The sequence below is a fragment of the Paramacrobiotus metropolitanus genome, unplaced genomic scaffold (genome assembly GCF_019649055.1).
Source record: "Paramacrobiotus metropolitanus isolate TYO unplaced genomic scaffold, Prichtersi_v1.0 Parri_scaffold0000261, whole genome shotgun sequence".
In the NCBI taxonomy this organism is placed as follows: domain Eukaryota; kingdom Metazoa; phylum Tardigrada; class Eutardigrada; order Parachela; family Macrobiotidae; genus Paramacrobiotus; species Paramacrobiotus metropolitanus.
The window spans coordinates 64,112-85,596 of record NW_026570481.1 but is presented as its reverse complement, the minus strand read 5'-3'; the positions used below and the strand labels follow the sequence as shown (position 1 = coordinate 85,596).

Below are 21,485 nucleotides of genomic sequence, written 5' to 3'. Positions count from 1 at the left end.
AGGCCGCTTGAAAATCTTCAATATTTATAGAGGACCTGTGAACGGTTCGGAATAAACTGATTCAACGTCTTTCACTGATGATGGCGACGGCGTATGGAAAGTTCGAGGGTGACATCAGCGCGCTATCATTGGATTTGTTGCAGGACGTGTTTTCGGTATTGGAAACCTTAAAGCAAACCGAACTGCGCGCCGTGTGTGCTGAGTGGGATGCCATCTTGCAATCACCGCAGCTGACCAATACTATTATTGTGAAGAGCTATGGACGGAATCTGTTGGAGGGATGTGACCATTCCATGCGCGTCTACATGCTGACGTCCCCTATTTTCAAATGCCTTCGTCCCACGACCAAGCGGATCATTGTGGCATCCCGGGAACGGATCTTGCACGAACGTGATTACTGTACAATTTGCGCCATGATCGGTTTTGTTGCGCGCCATAACGCAGGCATTCATCTGACCCCCATCCATTTGGTGGGTGGATGGTTCGAACTGCTGATGGGAACAGGGAAGGACAACGTGGACAGCACCCAGTGTCATGCGCATCTGCCGGAAAATATAGCCTCGTACGAGTTCAAATTCACGGAACGCCACTTTCTTTTCACCGATTTCGTGGGAGTTTTCCGTAGCTGTCCATGTGATGCCATCTCCTTGGTCCAGTGTGAAGTGCAGCTGGAGTACCGCAGCCCGAAGAGTCCCTATGAATTTTTACGGCCCAAGTTGTTGATCAATGTGCCCGCGGAGCGGGCGTCAGCGGCGGAAGATTTGGATAGCGCGATCTGGAATGTTTTGGAGGATGCACTGTTAGCGCTGACTGATCAGCAGTTTGACATGCTGGGACGATATCTGACTGCGCTGGCCGTCTACGGGAACGCGAACGGTTTCTTGCAACGGGGCGCACATTCAAACTGTCAGGTGAAACGAAAAGGTCTCTCAAATCATCGGGGGAACAAAATACTTAATTTGAGATTCGTGTTGCAGATGCTGTGTACTGTGCAAACGGCCGATCCGCGTGAGTCCGCGTATTGCCGCGGAAAGCAGTGGTGCGTGGATGGACTGCAGGATTTGCAAGTGGAGAAACTGTCCCGTATCACGCAGCACTTTCTGATGGAAATGGCGCGATTGCAGTGTTGCTTCTGGCCAGGCTGTGTCCGTCGTGCTTTATGTGGTCTGCAGATCGCAGATTGGCATGATGTCGTCGAATATTTCCGCAGTTTTTGATGGTGAAAATGGGAGCTTTTTCTAAACTATGGTGGGGGAAATTTTTTTTGGAATTTCGTTTGATTGCCGTGACTGGAGAGCAGCCAATGTTTAACCGTTCTGCTGACTTCGTCACACCGGCTCCAGCCAGCCTGAGTCGTGATCTTCAGACGATGGTGTCAGGTTTCGGCGATTATTAGTTAAAGCAGTGAAAACTGAACAGCCTGGTATGTGGAGGTTACACCGCTGACGATCAGCAACTTGCCAAGAACTTATAAACTACCACATATAAAAACTGTAGCTTTAATATTTCGACTTGTTTTCTAGCTCCGTCATTTCTAGCTGAGAAGCAAATCACCGGACTTCTTTTAGATTCTAATTGAGAAGTCACGCCCACACGAATGTCATATGCTTCAATGAAAATACAGACTCATTATCTTCTTCTACTGATAAAATAATTTAACAAAGTGCCAAAACGATGCAGCATAAGCTCCAGTTGATCCGAAAACCCTCCTTGCTTATGTCGATAAGCCATGCCTGCAATTTCAACAGCTTGTTGATCTGCTCAGTGCTTGGTGCCGGCAGCGCCGACTCCAGGACATTCCACATCGCGCTGTCCCGATCATCCGTCATCGGGATTCGCCCTTGAGAAACGCTGATCAGAAGCTGAGGCGGTGCGCTGCGACCATAACTACCGGATATGGCAAATTCCAGTTGCACTTCACAGTTGACCAGGTTAACTGCATCACACGGACAGAGAAAGTCCTTATTATGTTCTTCCAGTGGATAGAAATGACAGCCGTCTGCAGCAATGTTATTGGTCAGCTGCGGCAATTATAAAACGGCGTTCCAGGAGGCGCACACGGCGCGCAATTCTGTTTGCTTCAGGGTGACCAAATAAGAGAACACCTCCAGCAGCAACTCAACCGGTAGGAAGTGGATTTCACTCGTAGTCTGGATAGGGTTGGGCTCGACACCCGCCATCGCCGTCATCAGCGGAAGACGCTCATTGAGGGTCTTTTCAAACTCTCGCAGACCCGCCTACACACGTGTAAACCATATACTCCTAACTGATGCATATTTAACGAAAATTCAGTAAAATCGATGTATCACCGAGAGAGAAACAAAGCTTCTTACCCAGAACATCCATTCAAACGTATCCTTACGCATCCGCTGAATGTACCACAAGCATTCATAGGTCATCTCCACGAATGTCATTTGACCGTCTTCATTGTCTCTCTTTCTGTTGCCGTCCAGGCGTCTAATGAGTTGCTCCACGAACGCGGAGCAGTACTCGCTTGGCAGTCGCACACAACGATTCACATATTTCCATTTTTTCACGCTTTCGGGCCCGTTATACCGCTCAGGAGCTGCAACATTTCATAGCGATTAAGACTGACGTACTGTAAATATCCCATCCCGCTTCGTTAGATTTTCTTGGGACGTTGGCTGCCCACAAGACAAGTGAAATACGGAAACTGCAAATCATGCGAAATACCGAAACAAACGCACTTGTTTCCGAGGAGAGATATGCAGCTGGAATTGGCTGACCGATGGTGGTCCACCACTCCTTCGGTGTTCTCCAGCGAATCCGACTCCTTTGAAAAATGTCCGTACAGAAGCTTCCATTATTGTTCCATTGCACCACGGCCACGTCGGACGAACAGAAAGCCACGCCATCGGTCGAAGTCAGAATTTCCCCCGGGAACCACGTCCATGGCCCAGATGGAACTTCTCGTGTCAGCACTTCGATCGGAATGGTCGAATGGCTAGGCAAAGAACGAGCCAGGTCGTCCTCATCGTCCGCAATCTGTGGATCAGCAGCGTTTAAGTAAAGTCGATCCAACTCCGTTAACTCGCGTCGGCGGTTGGGGCAGAAGAAGTCAATGTAGAGCCCAATGTCAGCCACATCCACAACGCGTCCATAGCGAAGCAGGCCGTCGTCTCCCAAAATATCCACACTGTTGCCGCGGGAAATATCGTCCGACATGTTTCAAGATAACCGATCGGATAGTACTGTTGACTGGTACGGCGCTCAGGCAGTTTACTGAAGTCCTGTGAAGCGGTATTTTCTCGCCCAGTGCACCCAGATTTGCAGGAATGTGCAAGGTAAGGGTTGATTAAAATTTATGCCGAGTGCATTTACATTAGATGATTACGATTTACGACCACATGTACACTCGATTCACTCTTTCGACTGATAACCGAATGACGACACTCAGTGCAAGATGACAATTAATCTTCTGTGTAGTGTGAGTCTAGCTTACCGCGCGTAGTGTTAGCCGATTAATCTGACAAAGATGGAGGAGACAACTTATTTGAGGCTATACAACTTATTTACGGTCTACGCATATAGATATAGGCTATTAACAGTTAAATTTTGTATGCTACATATCAGTTAATTCTATACTTGGATGTGTCGCATATTTCGGTCACCTCAAGTTTATGGTTTTATATTTCGGTCACCCGGTGTCAAAATTTTCGGGCAAACAAAAATAGCAGAAATAAATATATTTCATAGTAAAAACTTCCCTCATGAATTTTGTAGCATGAAATTCACAGGAAAACTTCCATAAAAGGAAGAACAGGAACTGGAGCGGGTGCAACCGTGCAAGGTAAAAGAACCGCTCTTCCGAGTTTCCCAACTTCAAAACTTTAAAATTCCAACGTTTTAAAATTTGTTTTGATGAAATTTTGTTTTGATTTTTTTTGGCAGACAAGTGAGAAATACATGAAAAACACGTTGTGCGATCAGCAGCTATTCGTGCAGCACGCCACTTGGGGGGGGGGGGGGGGGCAGGTGCAAGTGACCGGCGACCGAAATATGGAACCGTATACGTAAAGCGACCGAATATGATACACATTCAAGTACTGTAAAGCCGGACATCAGCATACCACCCTTGTCTGCTGTACTAACGGCCGTTTGACATTACCAAACTGCTGTTTTTGAATCAGAACCCGTCTCACCAAATCGACCTATTGTGCAAGTTCCAAACATCTCCCTAAAATAATTATGAGTAATTTACAAATCCGTATGTGTCTTCAGTTGCTCTGTTGATTATTACATTCACATGATTACAATTTACACATCGACTTCAAAGGGCTTTAGCCTACGATAAGTCAATGCATCTCCGCCAGTATTGTTGGTATTTAATGCCGAGTAGACCGCAAAGAGCTTACTAATATCTTTAATTTTAGCACTGCAAGAAGACACTAGATAAAAAAACTACTACGCAGTGCGCACTTCAGCAAAACAGGTAATATTATTTCCGTTACGGGCTTTGGAAGTAAGAAACCAGAGGACGAGACCGACATTTTGTTAAACCACCCAGTAATCGTAATGTACTTAACAAAAAGCCAATTACATTGTAGCTAGCCTTACATTATTATTGGACTATTGGGTAAATTAAATATTCTCCAAAGTCGCCCATAAAAATCCTCAGTTTTCGTCAGTGTTCGATTCAAAACACGTGTGTAACCGACCAAAACGTCCGGACGACCAAGACGTCCGGCGGACGTCTTAGTCGTCCGGACGTTTTGGTCGGTTACACAAGTGCAATAATTCACGACAAACGCTGCAAATAAAATTAGTACTAAAGCATTTCCAGCAAGCCAGTTACACTACAAGGTACGTTGTGCAAACGACGGCTAATGAGCTAAAACTGCTCGGACGATATCATCCCGACCGGTCCTTCCGGCATACAGTTCAACCAGGAAAGATAGTGTAATTCGCGACAGCTTCTCCAGTTGTAGACCTTCCAGGCCGTCCACACACCATCGTCTCCCGCGAAAATGCGCAAACGCCCGCGGATCGGCCGACTGCGTCGCGCACAAAATCTGCAAACGCAGTCACAACTTACAGACACTAAAGTGGAAGAAAAATCTAGAATCGTGAATCCGACCTTGCAGACGAATTTTTCGAACGTTTCGCATCCTCCGAACCACTTGAGTCCTTCACAGAGTCGGCGCAGCTCTTCCTCCTTTCGTGCCGGTAACGCCGCGTCCAGCGTATCCCACAAAGCGCTGCGGATATCCCGCTCTTGCGAGAGTCGCGCTGCGGGAATTTCCATCGCAATAGGATATCCGCACGCTCGCGTGCATCCCGGGTGAAGAAAAGGGGCGTAGAGCACACGCACGGTGCAAGTGGCCAAGTGGACAGTTTCGCATGGAAGACTGTCGCACAACGCAAAAAAACTCCGCTAAAGGAAAGTAGCAATGAGTCTTATCCGAAATGGTTTTGGCAGGATCCGGCTGGCACAGTGCACACTCTTCGGTGTGCGTACGACCGACACCCCAGTTAATATGTAGGTTTAGTTCGCAACGGCTGAGGAATAGACTGCGCAGCCGGATTCCGGGGCGCTGCTGCGCCACGTAGTGGATGATGTCGCCCAGCTGCATCAGGTCACCGAGGCCCACCTGCCAGTTTCTAGCGTCGATCACAATGTGCCGTGTACCACGGTCCAAGCGCTTGTAGACCCTCGCCACCCAGAAGAAATCCGCGAATCGCTCATTGAAAGCCGAACAGTCCCCGATCAGAATACAGCCACGCAGCACGGGCGTCTCCATCATTGTGTTCCACGCAGAGCATACCGCACGCAGGTCCATCTGCGTCACAGTGTCAAAGTGCGAGAACACTTCCTGCCATAACTCCACCGACAGCGCTGTATTGCCGTTTGTTGGTGGGACATCATCGGGAATATCGAAAACGCTGACCAGATCCTTCTGGACACGTAAAACCGCCTGAAAATGTGGTAGACGCGTTACAGAGTCGGTTATAAACTAACAGTTCCTTTTCATACCAACAACTGCTTCGCCCACCAGGCGCCGCCTTGCGCGTTAGAAAGCTGACAAATGTAGACCAGACGACCGTCCACCAGTTCCACCACGGTCACAGCGCAGTGAAGAGGATACCAGTTGTATTCGTTCAATCTTTTGACGAGCATCTCCGCTTCCTCGCTGCAAACCGATCCGAATTCCACATCCATGTGCACCGTATGCTTGACAAATGTCTTTGGACCGATAAGATCGGTAGAATCAGCATCGTTAGTTGGCGAATCCGGTCCGCTTCCTGACGTAGTCTGGCGGCAAGCGATTCGGCGCAGTGTGAGTGCTTCCTCCACTGGCCAGCGGAGACGTTCGTTTGGAACGAACTCTGTGCACGGCATTCCGCTTTCGTTCCGCTGCCAGTGCACGTCGACCCCGTCGCACTGCGCGGACAGCTTTTTCCGTACGAAACTGACGGCTTCCCCAGCGAGCCAAATCCACGGCCCCAACGGTGTCTCCGGCACCAGAACTTCCACGGGAACGGTAGAACTCGGCTCATTATACGCCTGAATCAGCTCGTATTGCTTCAACCTGTTAGGCCAGAAGAGACTGCCGAATGGAACATATTCGCGGCGTCGGTTGGAACAGAGCAAGTCGACGAAGAGGCCGCTGTCCGCCACATCCACCACGCGCCCGTACCGCATCTTCCCGTCGTCTCCTAGGACGTCCACGGCGGTAGCGCGATGCATCCCGCTGGGCATGGTGTACAATGTTGAGCAACACAAATGCGCACCACAATTTCGGCACCCGGTGCGTAGTGGCGCAAAACTAATATGCTCCGCTAGAAGCTGTGTATCCTAGGCCAGCAATTCAATGATGAAATCCGCAAGAAATGATAGAAAGCAAAGCAGTATGCTATGAATGTGTGGTGATTCTTTGAACGTGTGAAGAGGAGCAACAGCAAACTAGCAGCTGCGTAATACTAATTTCTTATACCTTAATATGGTAGTATCTAGCAAAATTTCCGTTGTCTACCTTACAAACTGCCTCCAGAGCACTGTCTGAATAAAAGTATGTAGAGCCTGTAGTTGCAAATTTCAACCAACATACGTACGTACCTCAGTACCTATTGTAATAATTGATCGTAGTGGCTGATTGGTCGCTTAGCGGTTACCAACCGCCCCATCAGTGGCATGAACGCCATCGTCGCCATGCCGGAAGCGGATATAAATGCGCAGTATTACATTAACAATTCTACAACCGCATCATAATGCAGTACAATACAGTACAAGCAACTGGACGAGGTTCTTGTTCCAAGTGAAATCGTTCTGTGAGCCAGACTCAGGCAGTATGCAAGGCGGCCAATCTTTCAGATTTTGCTTGAGTGATACCATTACCAAAGTAAGAAAATACGTCGCTGCTAGTTTAATAATGCTCTTCTTTACACCTTCAAAGAATTACCACACATTCAATGCGTGCTGCTTGCCCGTACGAATCATAGCAATTTTCTAGCGAATTTCATGACTGATTTGCTGGTCTAGGAGAAAGTTTCGGGCGGACGGTATTCGATTCGCACCACTACACACAGTGTTCGGAATTTTTGCCAAACATTGTCAACCATGCCTAGCGGAATGCATCTCGCTACCGGCGTGGACGTTCTGGGAGATGACGGGAAGATGCGGTACGGACGCGTGGTGGACGTGGCGGACAGCGGGCTCTTCGTCGACATGCTCTGTCCCAACCGCCGCCGTGAGCATATTCCATTCGGCAGCGTCTTCTGGCCTAACAAATTGCAGCAATACGAGCTCGTTCGGGCGTGTACTGCGCAGAGTACTCCCGTTCCCGTGGAAGTTCTGGTGCCGGAGACTTCGTTCGGCCCCTGGATCTGGCTCGCTGGCGAAGCCGTCAGTTACCTGCGGAAAAAGCTGTGCGTGGCGTGCGATGGGATCGACGTACACTGGCAACGCAAGGACAGCGGAATGCCGTGTACAGAGTTTGTTCCCATGGAACGCCTCCGTTGGCCAGTGGAGGAAGCGCTCACAATGCGCCGAATGGCTTGCCGTCGGACTGCGTCAGGCAGCGGGGTGGATTCGCCAACTAACGATGCTGATCCTAACGATCTCATCGGCCCACAGACCTTCGTCAAGCATACAGTGCAGCTGGATGACGAATTTCGCTTGTTCTGCAGCGAGGAAGCAGAGATGCTCATCAAGCGATTAAACGAATACAACTGGTATCCTCTTCACTGCGCAGTGACCGTGGTGGAACAGGTGGACGGCCGTCTCGGCTACATTTACCAGAGTTGTAATGCGCAAGGAAGCTCCTGGTGGGCAGAGCAGTTGTTGGTATGAAAGGAAAATTCGAACCTAAGAATAGTTTTTTGTAAACAGTCTTTGGCACGCGTATTCGCATTTTTAGGCTGTTCTCCGTTTCCAGAAGGAGCTGGTCAGCATGTTCAAAGTTCCCGATGATGTCCCACCAACAAACGCCGGTATAGCGCTGTCGGTGGAATTGTGGCTGGAAGTGTTTTCGCACTTGGAGACGGTGGCCCAGATGGATTTGCGCGCGGTATGCACGGCATGGAACACGATGATGGAAACGCCCGTGCTTCGTAGCTGCATTCTGATCGGGGACGGTTCGGTTTTCAAGGAGCGATTCGCGGATTTTTTCTGGGTGGCAAGGGTCTACAAACGCTTGCAGTGTGGCACACGGCACATTGTAATTGACGGTAAAAACTGGCACGTCCGCGTGTGTGACCTGATGCAGCTGGGCGACCTGATCCACTATGTGGCGCAAAAGCGTGCCGGAATCCGCCTGCGCAGTATATTGCTTAGCCGTTGCGAACCAAGCCTGCATATTAGCTGGGGTGTCGATCCTACGCACACAGACGAGTGTGTACTGTGCCAGCCGGATCCTGCCAAAAACATACGGGATGAAACGTATAGCTACTATCCTTTAGAGGAGTTTTTTGCGTTATGCAGCAGTCTTCTTTGCGATGCCGTCCATTTGGCGAACTGCATTGTGCGCGTGCTCTACGCTCCTCAGCTAGAACCGGGATGCAGGCGACATTGGGGATTTCCTATTGCGATGGAGATTCCCGCAGCGCGACTCTCGCAAGGCCGGGATATTCGCTGCGCTTTGTGGGGTGCACTGGACGCGGCGCTACCGGCACGGACGGAGGAAGAGCTGCGCAGACTCTGTGACGGACTCAAGTGGATCGGGGAATGGGAAATGTACGGAAAATATATCTGCAAGGTGAGATTCCCTCATAGGAAGTTCTCCCGCTTTCGATTAATGTCTGTAAGTCGTTATTGTGTTTGCAGACTCTGTGCGCGACGCAGTCGGCCGATCCACGGTCGTCGGCGCAGTTTCGTGGGAAGCGTTGGTGCGTGGACGGCCTGGAAGGTTTGCAGCTCGAGAAGCTGTCGCGAATCACACTGTCTTTCCTGGTTGAACTATATGCCGAAGTGAGCGGTCAAGATGATATTGTCCGAGCAGTTTTAGCCCATTAGTCGTCGTTTGCACGGCGTACCTACTTTTATTTGGCAGGGTTTTGATAATGAGATGAAATATGCTTCAGTACTAATTTGCAACGTCCATCATGATTGATTGTGTTTGTATGTGTCTTGAATCGAAGACAGTTTTGCGTATGAACTACGCGTATGTTTTGTTTTTGCGATATATGACGTTGTGGAATTTTTGATTAACGAATGATAATCTAAGAGCGGATAATTGGCTTTCAGTAAAGTATATTTTTGTTGTTTTTATTTGCAAAGGTCACCGGCATAACAAAAGAAAGCCTTCGCCTGTCGCACTAATAAAACTGATTCAAATTTAATCTTTGTAAAACAACCCAAATCGTTGAAGATATCCCGTTTATTCGGCCTCACGCTCGTTCCAAAAGTGCTGAGCACAACGGCCGCATTACCCCTAACCACAGCAAGGCTTAAACGCTGTCTCAAAAAGGCGGTAAAGCGAGGCTCCACATCGCGTATCTTTCTGTCCACGAAACGAACGATCTCCGCAAAAGCTTTTTAAAAGTTCCAAAAGTCTCTGCGGCCAGCAGGTAAAATAAATCTCTCATCTGCTCAAGGAATGAGTACTTCCCGCGTTTGCTGTTTTCTGCCAGTTGGGCCATGTTGTTCCGACTGGGCCACTGCCACTTGCTCTGGTTGGCTGAACAGCATGTCGGTTTCGTCTGTTGGTCTGCTACTCCCAAATCCCTAACCGCACTGTAAGTCGCTTATGCTCATCCATTCGACAACAGTATTTGCTACTGGAAACAACAAAACGTTTTTAAAAAATGCAAGACTCTTTCACTGAGAAAAGTGACTTGCAATTTGAAGTCATGGAAAAATTTATTTCGTCCCAGTTTGAAATAACTTAAAATTTCGTGGCACCTTTTTCCGTACAGAATATTTTTGAGCTGGTTCAACGGTTTTATCGGTAGAAGGACATATACAGTATATTCAAGCCATAAAAACGTTGTTGACATGGTGTATGCACTAGATGGGTCATTCAGTCAATAAGCTTACTACGCATCCCGGACGAAAACAAATATCGACTGCTGAAATTACTCCCAACCTTTCACAATTTTTAAATTACCAGTTACCCATGATTGTTCAATACGGTTATCTGTTTGCAGTATTTTACAGAAAACTAATACTAGCTAGACTCGAAAGGCACTTTAAATGCGCTCTGTACGATACAGAGCCGGAAGTTCTGTAATTTTTCGATCACACCCCCCTACCTCTGATTGGACGGCCGAGTTAAAGTGTTCTGTATCTAAAAGGAACTCTCCTGGCTCCGTTACGATACAGAACTCGCATTTCTTGCTACGTCAAAGTTATTTTTGATGTGGGTGCACAGTCCGCTGTACGTCTAAGTCCTATTTTTAATTTTCAAGTTTTGAGGGTGTAATTAACGGGAGTTTAATTGTTTCTATCGAATCAACATTCCAGTTCTGCTTTGTTCACTGATTTTAGCTGCCTCCGACTGTGCATGTTTGAATTTGTATCGTGGCAACAAGCAGCTTCGCCATAGCCGTCAGCGCGAGGAACACCTCAGCGTACTTTACATGCAATGGCCTTCCGCTTTTTCACCAGTCGTTTGATTTCTTAACTTAACAAAACTTCAGATCGCCAGAAAAACAGAAAGGAAACTGCCACAAAATTGTTGTGAAAATGAATAAATCGTTGACCAATTCAACTACGGTAACTGGGCGCTTTTGGAAACCGTGGTCTCGTTGCTCTGTAACGCTCTATAAGATTCAGCGCTGTACCATTGGTAGATTCACTTTTACAGAACTCCCGGCTCTGTATCTTACAAAACACATTTAAAGTCCGTTTCGAGTAGTACTACTGTCGATTACGTCTTTCTTTAATTAGGCAAGGCCAGTAAGATCAGATAAAAATTTTCAAACGCACATAAAACAGTGTAAGATGCTTCCATCAGATTATTAAACCAAGGCCAACCCGGTCCTGCTCAAGTCCTTCGCTTTCTCGACGCAGGAAGGTGAACCCATCACCCACGAATCGGGATTAGCCACTCCATTGTTTTCAAAAACATTTTATTTCGGAAAAAAATATTTCAAGCAGTCAGTATTACGGTCCTGCGCAGGTTGCCCATAGTCTCGACTACCGTGATACTGGCATTTCGCCGTCTCTAGCAAAAAGTGCTGCGTGATGCGGGACACCTTCCCCAACTGCAGATCTGCCAGTCCATCCATGCACCACTTCTTCCCGCGATAGTGGGATGTCGGTCGCGGATCAGCTGTCTGTACGGCACACAACATCTGCAACAAACGTTCAACAACTTCCACATAATACGAATTTAAAGAAAGATTCCACAACAACAACACGGTTCTAACAAAATCAACAACAACAACACGGAACAACACCGTTTTACATCCGGTTGATTATTGATTACGATGGATTTCCTTGTGAATCATGTTCAAATCGGCGCAGGAGCTTCCATTGCTGGTCATTAAAGCAAGCCGTTGGGTCAAAAAGTGGGTTTCATCATCGGTTAACGCCGGCAGCGTCGCCTCCAGAACATCCCACATCGCGCAGCCCAAATCCCGCGTCCTCATTTGCCCGACAGGAATATTGATCAGCAGTCTAGGCGCACTCTTGGTCTCATCATCACCGAAATACTTCAGTTCGATTTTACAGTCAACCAAGTTGATCCAGTCACACGGACAAGCACGCCCAGCTGCCACGAAATCACCGAGGCGAATTAGAGAGCCGTTGTTTTGACCTCTTTAGAACGCTGTTCCTCCGGCAGGTGCCACACGCACTCGGTAGAGTAGTACTGTTCTATGGCCGCTCCCATCATGAGCCGGAGTCTTGCGCCAATCAAATAAATAGCAGTTAAATGTATGTCGGTCCTGCACGTCGCAATAAATTCGATCATGCGAAAAATTTCCCGACATTCACCGGAATCCAGCATCCTTCCCCGGGTAGCCACAATAATGCGCTTAGTGGTCGAGCGAAGGCATTTGAAGATGGGAGAGATCAGCGTATAGGCCAATCCACCACGTTTCTCCCAGGAAGCGCGTCCGCAGATTTTCACAAGAATGTTATTAATCAGCTGCGGTGACTGTAAGACGGCGTCCCAAGCGGCACACACAGCACGCAATTCCGTCTGCTTCTGAGTGTCTAAGCAAGAAAACACTTCCAGGCATAGTTCAACGGGTAGAACGCTGACATCACCTAGGACCTGGATAGGGTGGGGCACCGCGGCAGCAATGATCCACGGGAGATCGGTGGTGAGTTCCCCTTCAAACCGTTCCCAAGCCGCCTGTGCAGAACGTCCAAAGACTGGTGAACGTTTGATTTGTCAAATCCGAGAGGCAGATGAAACGTGTACTAATGAAATTCTTACCAAGAAGCGCGATTCCCTCGCTTTCTTAAACTGCCGAAGAATGTATGACAGGTGGCCATTAGCAACTTCCACGCAAACAGGATGCAGTTCATCCTTTTTCCAGTTACCTATTTCATCATTCACAAGTTGTACTAATTTTTCACCCGACAATGAACAGTAATCCTGAGGCAACGGCACACATCGCTTCGCAAACTTCCATTCGTCTAAGCTTCGGGGCCCTCGATAACATGGGCGATGGCTCGCGAGTCCTGAAATATTGGAGAACGCAAATGGATGTCATATTATTACCCTTTCAGGCTTTCAGCTCATTTTCTCTTTAACGATATTTGATATCTGACAGGACTAACTATATGGTTCTGATTAAGCTTCACCTGTTCCCTGGGACAAATATGCAGCTGGAACTGATTGCCCGACAGTGGCCCACCAGTTGAGTGGCGTTCTGTAGCGAATCCGGTTCAGCGGGAAAATGTCCATGTAGCTGCGTCCGTTTTTCCACCACTGCACCACGGCCACATCGTACAATAATGGAATATCTATGTGAAACCGGTCAGGACGTCGGATGTCGCCATCCGGAGAAACGGCGTCTTGTTTCAAATTAAGTACTAGTAATTCCGCCGGCCACCATGTCCATGCTCCGGATGTGGTCTCTCGCATCAGCACGTCGACGGCGATGCTAAAATTCCCATGGTGGAACGCATGAGCCACGTGGCACTCATCTAGTGTATCGTCAGCAAATGGGTCCGACAAGAAAATTCGGTTGAACGGCGTTAACTCGCGTCGTCGATGGTTACACAGAAAGTCGACAAGGAGGCCAGTGTCCGTAACGTCCACGACGCGTCCGTAACGCAGCAATCCATCATCACCCAGAACATCGACACTGTTCCAGCGTAAAACTGCGTCCGGCATGGCTGACGTTGGCCACAATCGACGAAGGGTTTGCCGCTAGAATGCTTGGTTGATGCTCTCTAACGCGTCTGCCAAAAAAAGATGCAAACGTCGGTTAGAGGACATCTGAATGAAAAACACAAATATCCAGATGATACAGGCATTACAGGGCGTCGCATTTCTTACCTGATTTCTATAAAGTCGGAAGTTCTTGGGTCCCCTAACCTACAGCAAAATATAGGGAGAATGGCGCAGTAATTCAGATTTAGAAACTACGGCAAGCATCAGCACGATAATCAAAACTGATGTCTCTTCTCTTGGGAGTGAGTTGGGACTGATTAACATAATGGACAAGATTGACACTAAGTACTCCAACCGACTCCTGTAGAAATACTGATAGTACTTCTGTTAAGCCAGAATACAACTTGCTGTACGTTACGTAACGTAAGGCATGCTTTATACCCTGAGAATGCTTTGTAGAACGTACGTACGGGATGTGCCGTACGTCTGGTCTGTTTTATGTATTCTACTACTACTTCGAAGTAGTCGTTGTTTCTATCTCTCGCTAAACCTGCAGTTAGTGTGGACGGATTAACTGCCAAAGTAAAAAAAGAAAAACAGCGAAAGATAATAAATGAGCAACACGTCGTATCAACAGCACATCACGTACGCACATCGTACATTAATATCCCCAGGGTTAAAATGCATAGCACTAGCGCTTCACTACGTATCGTAGAGTCGTACAGTACGTTGTATTCTGGCAGATTATTAATTTTCCGTAAAAGTCGGTGGAACAACTTCATCTTCGATTCTTCGTTATGCACCACGTTCAGCCTTTTCCATCATTGGTTAGTCAGTCGCAGAAGAGGGATCATGACTACAAGTCTAAAACGTTCTCATGCTTGCCGTGGTTCCTTATTTGAATCACTGCACGATTTTCTATTTTGCTTAGGCCAACCAAGAACTTTGTGACGTTACAAAAATCCGGTAAGAAATGCGACGCCCTCTAAGGTCTGTATCATCTGGACAATTGCTTTTTATCTCGACGTAATCTGATTGAGGTTTACACCGTTTGATGGCAGTAACGTGACAGCATTAACCAAGCATTCCACTATTCCAGTTCCAGACCTTCGTTGTCCGTAGTCGACTTCAGCCATGTCGGACGCAGTTTCCCGCTGGAACAGTGTTGATGTTTTGGGAGACGACGGCATGCTTCGCTACGGGCGTGTAGTGGACGTCGCCGATACGGGGCTCTTCTTCGATTTCTTATGTCCCAAGCGACGACACGAATTAATTCCATTCAATCGACTTTTTCTGTCTGATCAACTTGCTGCCGGTCCACTAAATGTGTACGGTGTGGCTCATGTTTTTGAATTTCGCGATTTCTGCTCTGCTGTCGAAGTACTGCTACCAGGCATCCCTGCCGGACCATGGACGTGGTTTCCGGCCGAACTGCTCAGTTTGAAGCAGTTCGTTCACGAGACGGACAACATGGTGTCACATATTGACTTCCTCCGCACTGATAGTCCACTGTTACAACACGTAGCCGTACTGCGATGGTGGGAGAGCGGACGCTGCTGCACGGACATTTTTCCGCTGAATCGGATCCGCTACAGAACACCGAACAGGTGGTGGGAGACCATCGGTCGGTCGACTCCAACAGTATACTCGTTCCCTGGTTCAGGTGAGAAGCTGTTTAAGCAGGCTGTATGCCAGCCTGTCCCGTAATTTTTTACGTAATGGCATTGTTGAAAGCGCCTTTTGTAAAGCGAAGCTTGCGCTATAAACGATTGCTACTGTACTACGTCTACCGCAATGGCAATTTTGTCCAGTCAATATTTATGGTAATAGTTAGCATCAAAAGAGAAAAAAATAAACGTTTTATAATTTACATTGATAGTTTATACTCTTGCTCGAAGTGTACTGTTTGGCCTGCATCAGCCACGCCAATGCAGCAAGCGTGCATAATGTGGCTTCGCGCGCCGTAGTATATAGTTTGGCGTAACTCTTGAACTGGTATTTGTCGGTGTGTCAATGTGTTAGATATTACGGGACAAGCTTGTACGTGAGCCTTGTAACTTGTTAGGCATTTAGTATCGTGAATCAGACAGTGTGCCCCGGAATCGTTACCGTAACCCCACATTTCAGGGCCCAACTTTTCTCGCGGACCTCGAAGCGTGGATGAGTGGACGTATACGAAGAAATGCGTGGCGTTGCCGAAAGATGGCAGTTCAGTGTCGGCTGAAGAACTCGTTAAAAGCTTGAACGGAGGTTTGGGAAAGTGGGTAAAGGACAGGGAACTGCAAATAGCGTTTCTGGAGGCTGCTGATGGATGCTTGTGGTACATTCGTCGGCAATATACGAAAACCGCAGACTCGCGCTTCTGGGTTAGACAATAAATAAGCAGTGAAGCATGTTGCTTTTGAATTTAAAAACTTTTAATTTACCCTATGCACCTATGGACAGGGGGCCGGTGAGCAGTTTGAAAAAGAGCTCATTGGTCGTCTTTCGCGGATGGTTGCGGCGATTGGGGAGTCCGGCCCTAACCAGATCCTGGGTGATGTCAGCGTCCTACCCGTAGAGCTATTACTGGATGTGTTTTCTTGCTTGGATACTCAGAAGCACACACAATTGGGCGGCGTGTGTGCCGCCTGGAACTCCATCTTGCAATCACCGCAGCTCACCCATAGCATTGCTGTGAAAATCCACGGACGCGATTCTTATGAGACATATTCCGGGTTTGTGTATTCGGTGATCTCTCCCATCTTCAAATGTCTTCGCTCGACCACCAAGCGCATTATTGTGGCGACCCAGGAAGGACAGTTAACTGCCGGTGGCTATCGTGAGATTTTCGACCTGGTCGACTTTGTTGCGCGGTGCACTACCGACGTTCATTTGCGAGCCATCTATTTGGTTGGCGCACGGTTCCGGCTTATGATGGGAGCGACCGTAGAAACGTGCCGCTACACCGAGTGCGTGTGGCATCTGTCGGAGGAGCAGCGATTGAAAGAGCTGAGAAAGAGACCCAACGGATCGCAGATTCGTCTCTGTGATTTCGTAGCTATGCGTACTGGTCCGTATGATTGGATCAACTTGGTCGGTTGTGAAGTTGAACTGAAGTATTTCGGCGATGATATAATGGGGATTGCGCCCATCGTGCTGGTTAATGTTCCTGTCGGGCGACTGAGGACGCTCGATTTGGGCTGCGCGATGTGGGATGTTCTGGAGGCGGCGCTGCCGGCGTTAAGCGGTGAAGAGACCCACATGTTGGCTAAATGGCTGGCTTTACTGGCAAGCAATAGGAGCCCCAGTACTGATCTGAAGCAGATCCACAAGGTAAAGGCGTAAATTACTGATTAATCGAATAAAAAATAATGGTGTTGTTCCATGGAATCTCATTAAAATTCTTCTTTTGATTAAATTGATGAACGTTTTTGCAGATGTTGTGCGCGGTGCAGACGGCTGATCCGCGACCGACATCACACTATCGAGGGAAGAAGTGGTGCATGGATGGGCTGGGAGATTCGCAGTTGGGGATGGTGTCCCGCATCGCGCAGCACTTCTTGCTGGAGTTTGCGAAATGCCACTGCCAGCTTATTCCAGATGATGGGCGACTTGCACAGGATCGCAATTTTGACTGCGTGAAATACTTTTGCCGCAAGAAGATGTGATGCACTCTTTAGAAATACGTGGGCGTAATCCTGGGTGATGGACGTGTGTAACCGTCCAAAACGTCCGGACGTCTGAGACGCCCGGCGGACCTTTTGGCGCCTAAACCGTCCAAAGCGTCCGGGGGCCGCCAAAACGTCCGCCGTAAATTTTGCCCGTCTCATTTTTTTTGTTTTTTCGTAGGTTTATAGCCGGACGTTTTGGCCTGACCGGTAATTCGTAGCCGGACGTTTCAGCCTGTCAACGGTCAGACAGAAACGTCCGGCTACGAATTACCGGTCAGGCAGAAACGTCCGGCTACAAACCTACGACGAAAAAACAAAAAAAACGAGGCGGGCAAAATTTACGGCGGACGTTTTGGCGGCCCCCGGACGTTTTGGACGGTTTAGGCGCCAAAAGGTCCGCCGGACGTCTCAGACGTCCGGACGTTTTGGACGGTTACAGACGTGTTTTAGAATGTTTATTCTCTCGCGTTGAGTGCTTCAAAGTTTCGAACTGTTCTCTTGCTTCCTTGATGCAATAATTTGATAATAATGTCGTGCAATGGTGTTTCATGCTAAAACGTGCATTGGCGAGAAGAATTCTGGAAAACAGAAATGAATAGAAATGAACATCGGCGCATAGAACCAGATTTGTGGCTATTCAATCAACCGACTGGATTTATTGAACAGATGAGCGGAAGGTGGCAGGATGGCACCGTTCCGTTCGATCAGGTTGCTACTTAAGCCGCACTAGATCAACGGAAAAGCTGTAAAGCTCTTGATATGATTATGTGTTATACAGCGCCGTGCTGCGCTGTACAACCACTAAGTGGGCGGTAAGGAACATGTAGCACAATACTCATACGCCACATTAATAACAATTAAACATGTTAAATTGGAATTTGGACACCAACAATAATCCCATTTCCCATGATGGTTCGGTACGAGTACGATTATCAAGATAAAACCGACACTGTAAATCCGGTTGTTCATCAAGGCACAAAAAGGTCAGCCGAAAATTCAGAAGCTCTCAAAGCATGAAACAACATTCTAAGACATTCTCATCGAATTGGTAAACCAAGACAACACAAGAACACCTTAAACCTGCGATGTTCTCCATGCATGACAAACTAAAACATTCCCATCACTCAAGGATTACCCTCTTCATTTATTAAAGAGAACGGCAAAAGTATTTAACACAGTCAGCATTGCGATCCTGTGCAAGATCCCCATCATCCCGAATACACCGACACTGGCATCTTGCCATCTCCATTAAAAGGGCTGCGTGATGCGGGACACCTTCCCCATCTGCAGATGTAAGTTGTTGATCGTCAGCGGTGTACCCTTTGCATAAGAGCCCTTTCTCTTTTAATAATATTGCTTTAATTAGGAAAATGACACTATCGTCGATCGCTCCCGATTCAGTCTGGTTGGAGCCGGTTTGACGATATCATTAGATCGGTTAAACACTGGCTTCATTCAATTCTCGAAAATCAAACGAAATTCTAAAAAATTCTCCACCACCATAGTGTAGAAAAAGCTCCAGTTTTCCCATCAAAAACTGCGGAAATACGCGACGACATCAGGCCAATCAGCGATCTGCAGACCACGTAAAGCACGATGGACACAGCCTGGCCAGAACCGACACTGCAATCGCGCCATTTGCATCAGAAAGTGCAGCGTGATTCGGGACACTTTCTCCAGCTCCAAATCCTGCAGTCCATCCACGCACCAATGCTTTCCGCGACAATACACGGTCTCCCGCGGATCAGCGGTCTGCACAGTACACAACATCTGCAACAAGAATCTCAATTATTTTGTTCACCCGAAGATTTGAGAGACCTTTTCGTTTCACCTGGCGGTTTGAATTTGCGCCCCGTTGCAAGAAATCATCAGCGTTCCCGTGGACGGCCAGCACAGTTAGATATCGTCCCAGCATCTGAAACTGCTCGTCAGTCACCGCCGGCAGTGCATCCTCCAGAACATTCCACATCGCGCTACCCACATCATCCGTCGTTGACGCCCGCCCCGCGATAACACTGATCAGCAGCTTGGGCCGTGAAAATTCATAGTTACTGATTGGACTTCGGTACTCCAGCTGCACTACACACTTGACCAAGGAGATGACATCACACGGACTGCCGCGCAAAGTTCCCACGAAATCGATCAAGCGAAAGTGGCGCTCCGTGAATTTGTACTTGTCAGAGGACAGGTTTTCCGGCAGATGTGAATAGCATTCGGCGTAGTGTACGTTGTCCTTCCCTGATCCCATCAGCAGTTCGAAACGTCCGCCCACCAAATGGATGGCGGTCAGATGAATGCCGGCGTTATGGCGCGCAACAAAACCGATCATGGCGAAAATTGTACAGTAATCACGTTCGTGCAGGATCCGTCCCCGGGATGCCACAATGATCCGCCTGGTCGTGGAACGAAGGCATTTAAAAATAGGAGACGTCAGCAGGTAGACGCGCATGGAATGGCCACATCCCTCCAACAGATTTCGTCCATAGCTCTTCACAATTATAGTACTGGTCAGCTGCGGCGATTGCAAGAGGGCGTCCCACTTAGCACACACGGCGCGCAATTCGGTTTGCTTCAGGGTTTCCAGTACCGAAAACGCGTTCAGCAACAAATCCAGTGATAGTGCGCCGATGTCACCCTCGATGTTTCCATCCGTCGTTGCCATTATCAGTGGAAGACGCTGAATCAGTTCTATTCCGAACCATTCACAAGATTTCTGTAAATATCAAAGGTTTTTTAGCGGCCTTCGCGAAGTATATTAGTGGTCTCCGCACTGCTCTTACCGCGAAAGACACGCCATCCTTTTCCTTGTTCCGTCGAACAATGTACCACAAATGTCCGTTGGCGATCTCAACGCAAGCCGCTATCCTCTCGTGCTCTAGTAGCACCCATTTATCGCTTTGCACGCGTTTAAGTACATCTTCGACGGAGAGACGGCCGTTAGTTTCCGGCAACTGCACGCTCCACATTTGATAATCCTCTTCGCCCACCATCACAGGCTGCTTATCGCGAACGTCAGATCCCATAGAATCGGACAGATACGCAGCTGGAATCGGCCGACCGATTTTCGTCCACCATTGCATCCCCGTTCGGGAACGAGTCCGATTCCGTGGGAAAATATCTACGCACCAGCGTCCGTTGTTCCACCATTTAGCGACGGCCACGTCATCCTGGGAGTTTGGAATACCGTCCGTCAAGTTGAGAACTTCGGCCGGTAACCACATCCATGATCCGGACGCAGTCTCCCGTACCAGTAGCTCCACAGGTTTGGTCAGACCGCGAAGTTTGGAAAAACCGCAAGGTCCGTGACCGTGAGTTATAAGAGAATCGATAAGCGCAGCAACTGATGTATCACGTAAGAAAACCTGACTGAATGGCGTGAACTCGCGTCGTCGTTGGGGACAGAGGAAGTCGATGAAGAGCCCGGTCTTGGCCACGTCCACGACGCGCCCGTAGCGCAGCAGGCTGTCGTCTCCCAGAACATCCACACTGTTGCTGAAGCATACTGCGTCCACCATGGCTGACACTGGAGTGCTCCGTTTGCTGGTGATGGTTCTAAGCAGCTACAGTACTGTAATTTTAAAGTGTGAAATAACTTTTTTTACCACCACTGCTGTCTATCTCAATTAGCGCAAATGACTTTACGGGAGTTCTAGATTGTCCGTTCTCGGATAACGTAAGCGGTTCCGTAAGCAGCGAGTGAATTAAACTGGAGCACTGTAGAAACACTTAAAGGTAAGTACAGCAGCAAAGAATACACGACTCGATCTTCGCCTTCGACCGTTCAACGTGTCACCGAATGCCAAAAACTGATTCAGCATATCGAAGCCGTGAATCCAGCGGGCAAAGTTAAAGTAGAATGGTGACCGAATACGATTGGCCGTGTGAGACCGGGATCACTAGCGTTCACGTCAGTGGCGCTACGCCTGTGGCGCTACGCCTTAGGATTACGTGTCTGTGTTGTGTCTCTTCTGATTGGCTTGAGTTGTGTTAGTGGGCGCGGCATAGCACGTGCTGCACAGTGTTACACACTGTTGAATGGGCTCCACGCTTTACGATCGAGCTGCGCCGATCATTATTGATT

General features: G+C 48.3%; 3 protein-coding genes across 3 annotated transcripts; 1 reads left to right on the top strand and 2 right to left on the bottom strand.

The window, feature by feature from the left end:
• Positions 1-12,475: 12,475 nt before the first annotated feature.
• LOC129601666 (uncharacterized) lies at positions 12,476-13,499 on the bottom strand. Its single transcript, XM_055500525.1, has 5 exons — positions 13,217-13,499; positions 13,025-13,093; positions 12,846-12,952; positions 12,562-12,761; positions 12,476-12,503 (listed from the first exon to the last, which is right to left on the bottom strand). Exons 1-5 carry the CDS (start codon positions 13,497-13,499, stop codon positions 12,476-12,478), a joined length of 687 nt encoding a protein of 228 aa, XP_055356500.1.
• Positions 13,500-16,654: 3,155 nt separating this feature from the next.
• LOC129601662 (uncharacterized) lies at positions 16,655-17,430 on the top strand. Its single transcript, XM_055500522.1, has 2 exons — positions 16,655-17,066; positions 17,171-17,430. Exons 1-2 carry the CDS (start codon positions 16,665-16,667, stop codon positions 17,399-17,401), a joined length of 633 nt encoding a protein of 210 aa, XP_055356497.1. The 5' UTR covers positions 16,655-16,664; the 3' UTR covers positions 17,402-17,430.
• Positions 17,431-18,927: 1,497 nt separating this feature from the next.
• LOC129601661 (uncharacterized) lies at positions 18,928-21,129 on the bottom strand. The gene is made up of 3 exons (XM_055500521.1): positions 20,185-21,129; positions 19,236-20,117; positions 18,928-19,174 (listed from the first exon to the last, which is right to left on the bottom strand). The coding sequence occupies exons 1-3, from the start codon at positions 20,917-20,919 to the stop codon at positions 18,935-18,937; spliced, it is 1,857 nt and encodes a 618-aa protein (XP_055356496.1). The 5' UTR covers positions 20,920-21,129; the 3' UTR covers positions 18,928-18,934.
• Between the last annotated feature and the right edge of the window lie 356 nt (positions 21,130-21,485).

Coding starts and splice junctions, on each gene's coding strand:
- LOC129601666 (XM_055500525.1), bottom strand. CDS start 13,499: ATGCGAGAGACCACATCCGGAGCATGGACATGGTGGCCGGCGGAATTA. Junction 13,094..13,216: donor ATATTTGTCCCAGGGAACAG/GTGAAGCTTAAT, acceptor CCAATATTTCAG/GACTCGCGAGCCATCGCCCA. Junction 12,504..12,561: donor GCTTGGGACGCCGTCTTACA/GTCACCGCAGCT, acceptor GCTTCCTGGGAG/AAACGTGGTGGATTGGCCTA.
- LOC129601661 (XM_055500521.1), bottom strand. CDS start 20,919: ATGGTGGACGCAGTATGCTTCAGCAACAGTGTGGATGTTCTGGGAGAC. Junction 20,118..20,184: donor AGGATGGCGTGTCTTTCGCG/GTAAGAGCAGTG, acceptor TGATATTTACAG/AAATCTTGTGAATGGTTCGG. Junction 19,175..19,235: donor GCGCAAATTCAAACCGCCAG/GTGAAACGAAAA, acceptor TTCTTGTTGCAG/ATGTTGTGTACTGTGCAGAC.
- LOC129601662 (XM_055500522.1), top strand. CDS start 16,665: ATGATGGGAGCGACCGTAGAAACGTGCCGCTACACCGAGTGCGTGTGG. Junction 17,067..17,170: donor ATCTGAAGCAGATCCACAAG/GTAAAGGCGTAA, acceptor ACGTTTTTGCAG/ATGTTGTGCGCGGTGCAGAC.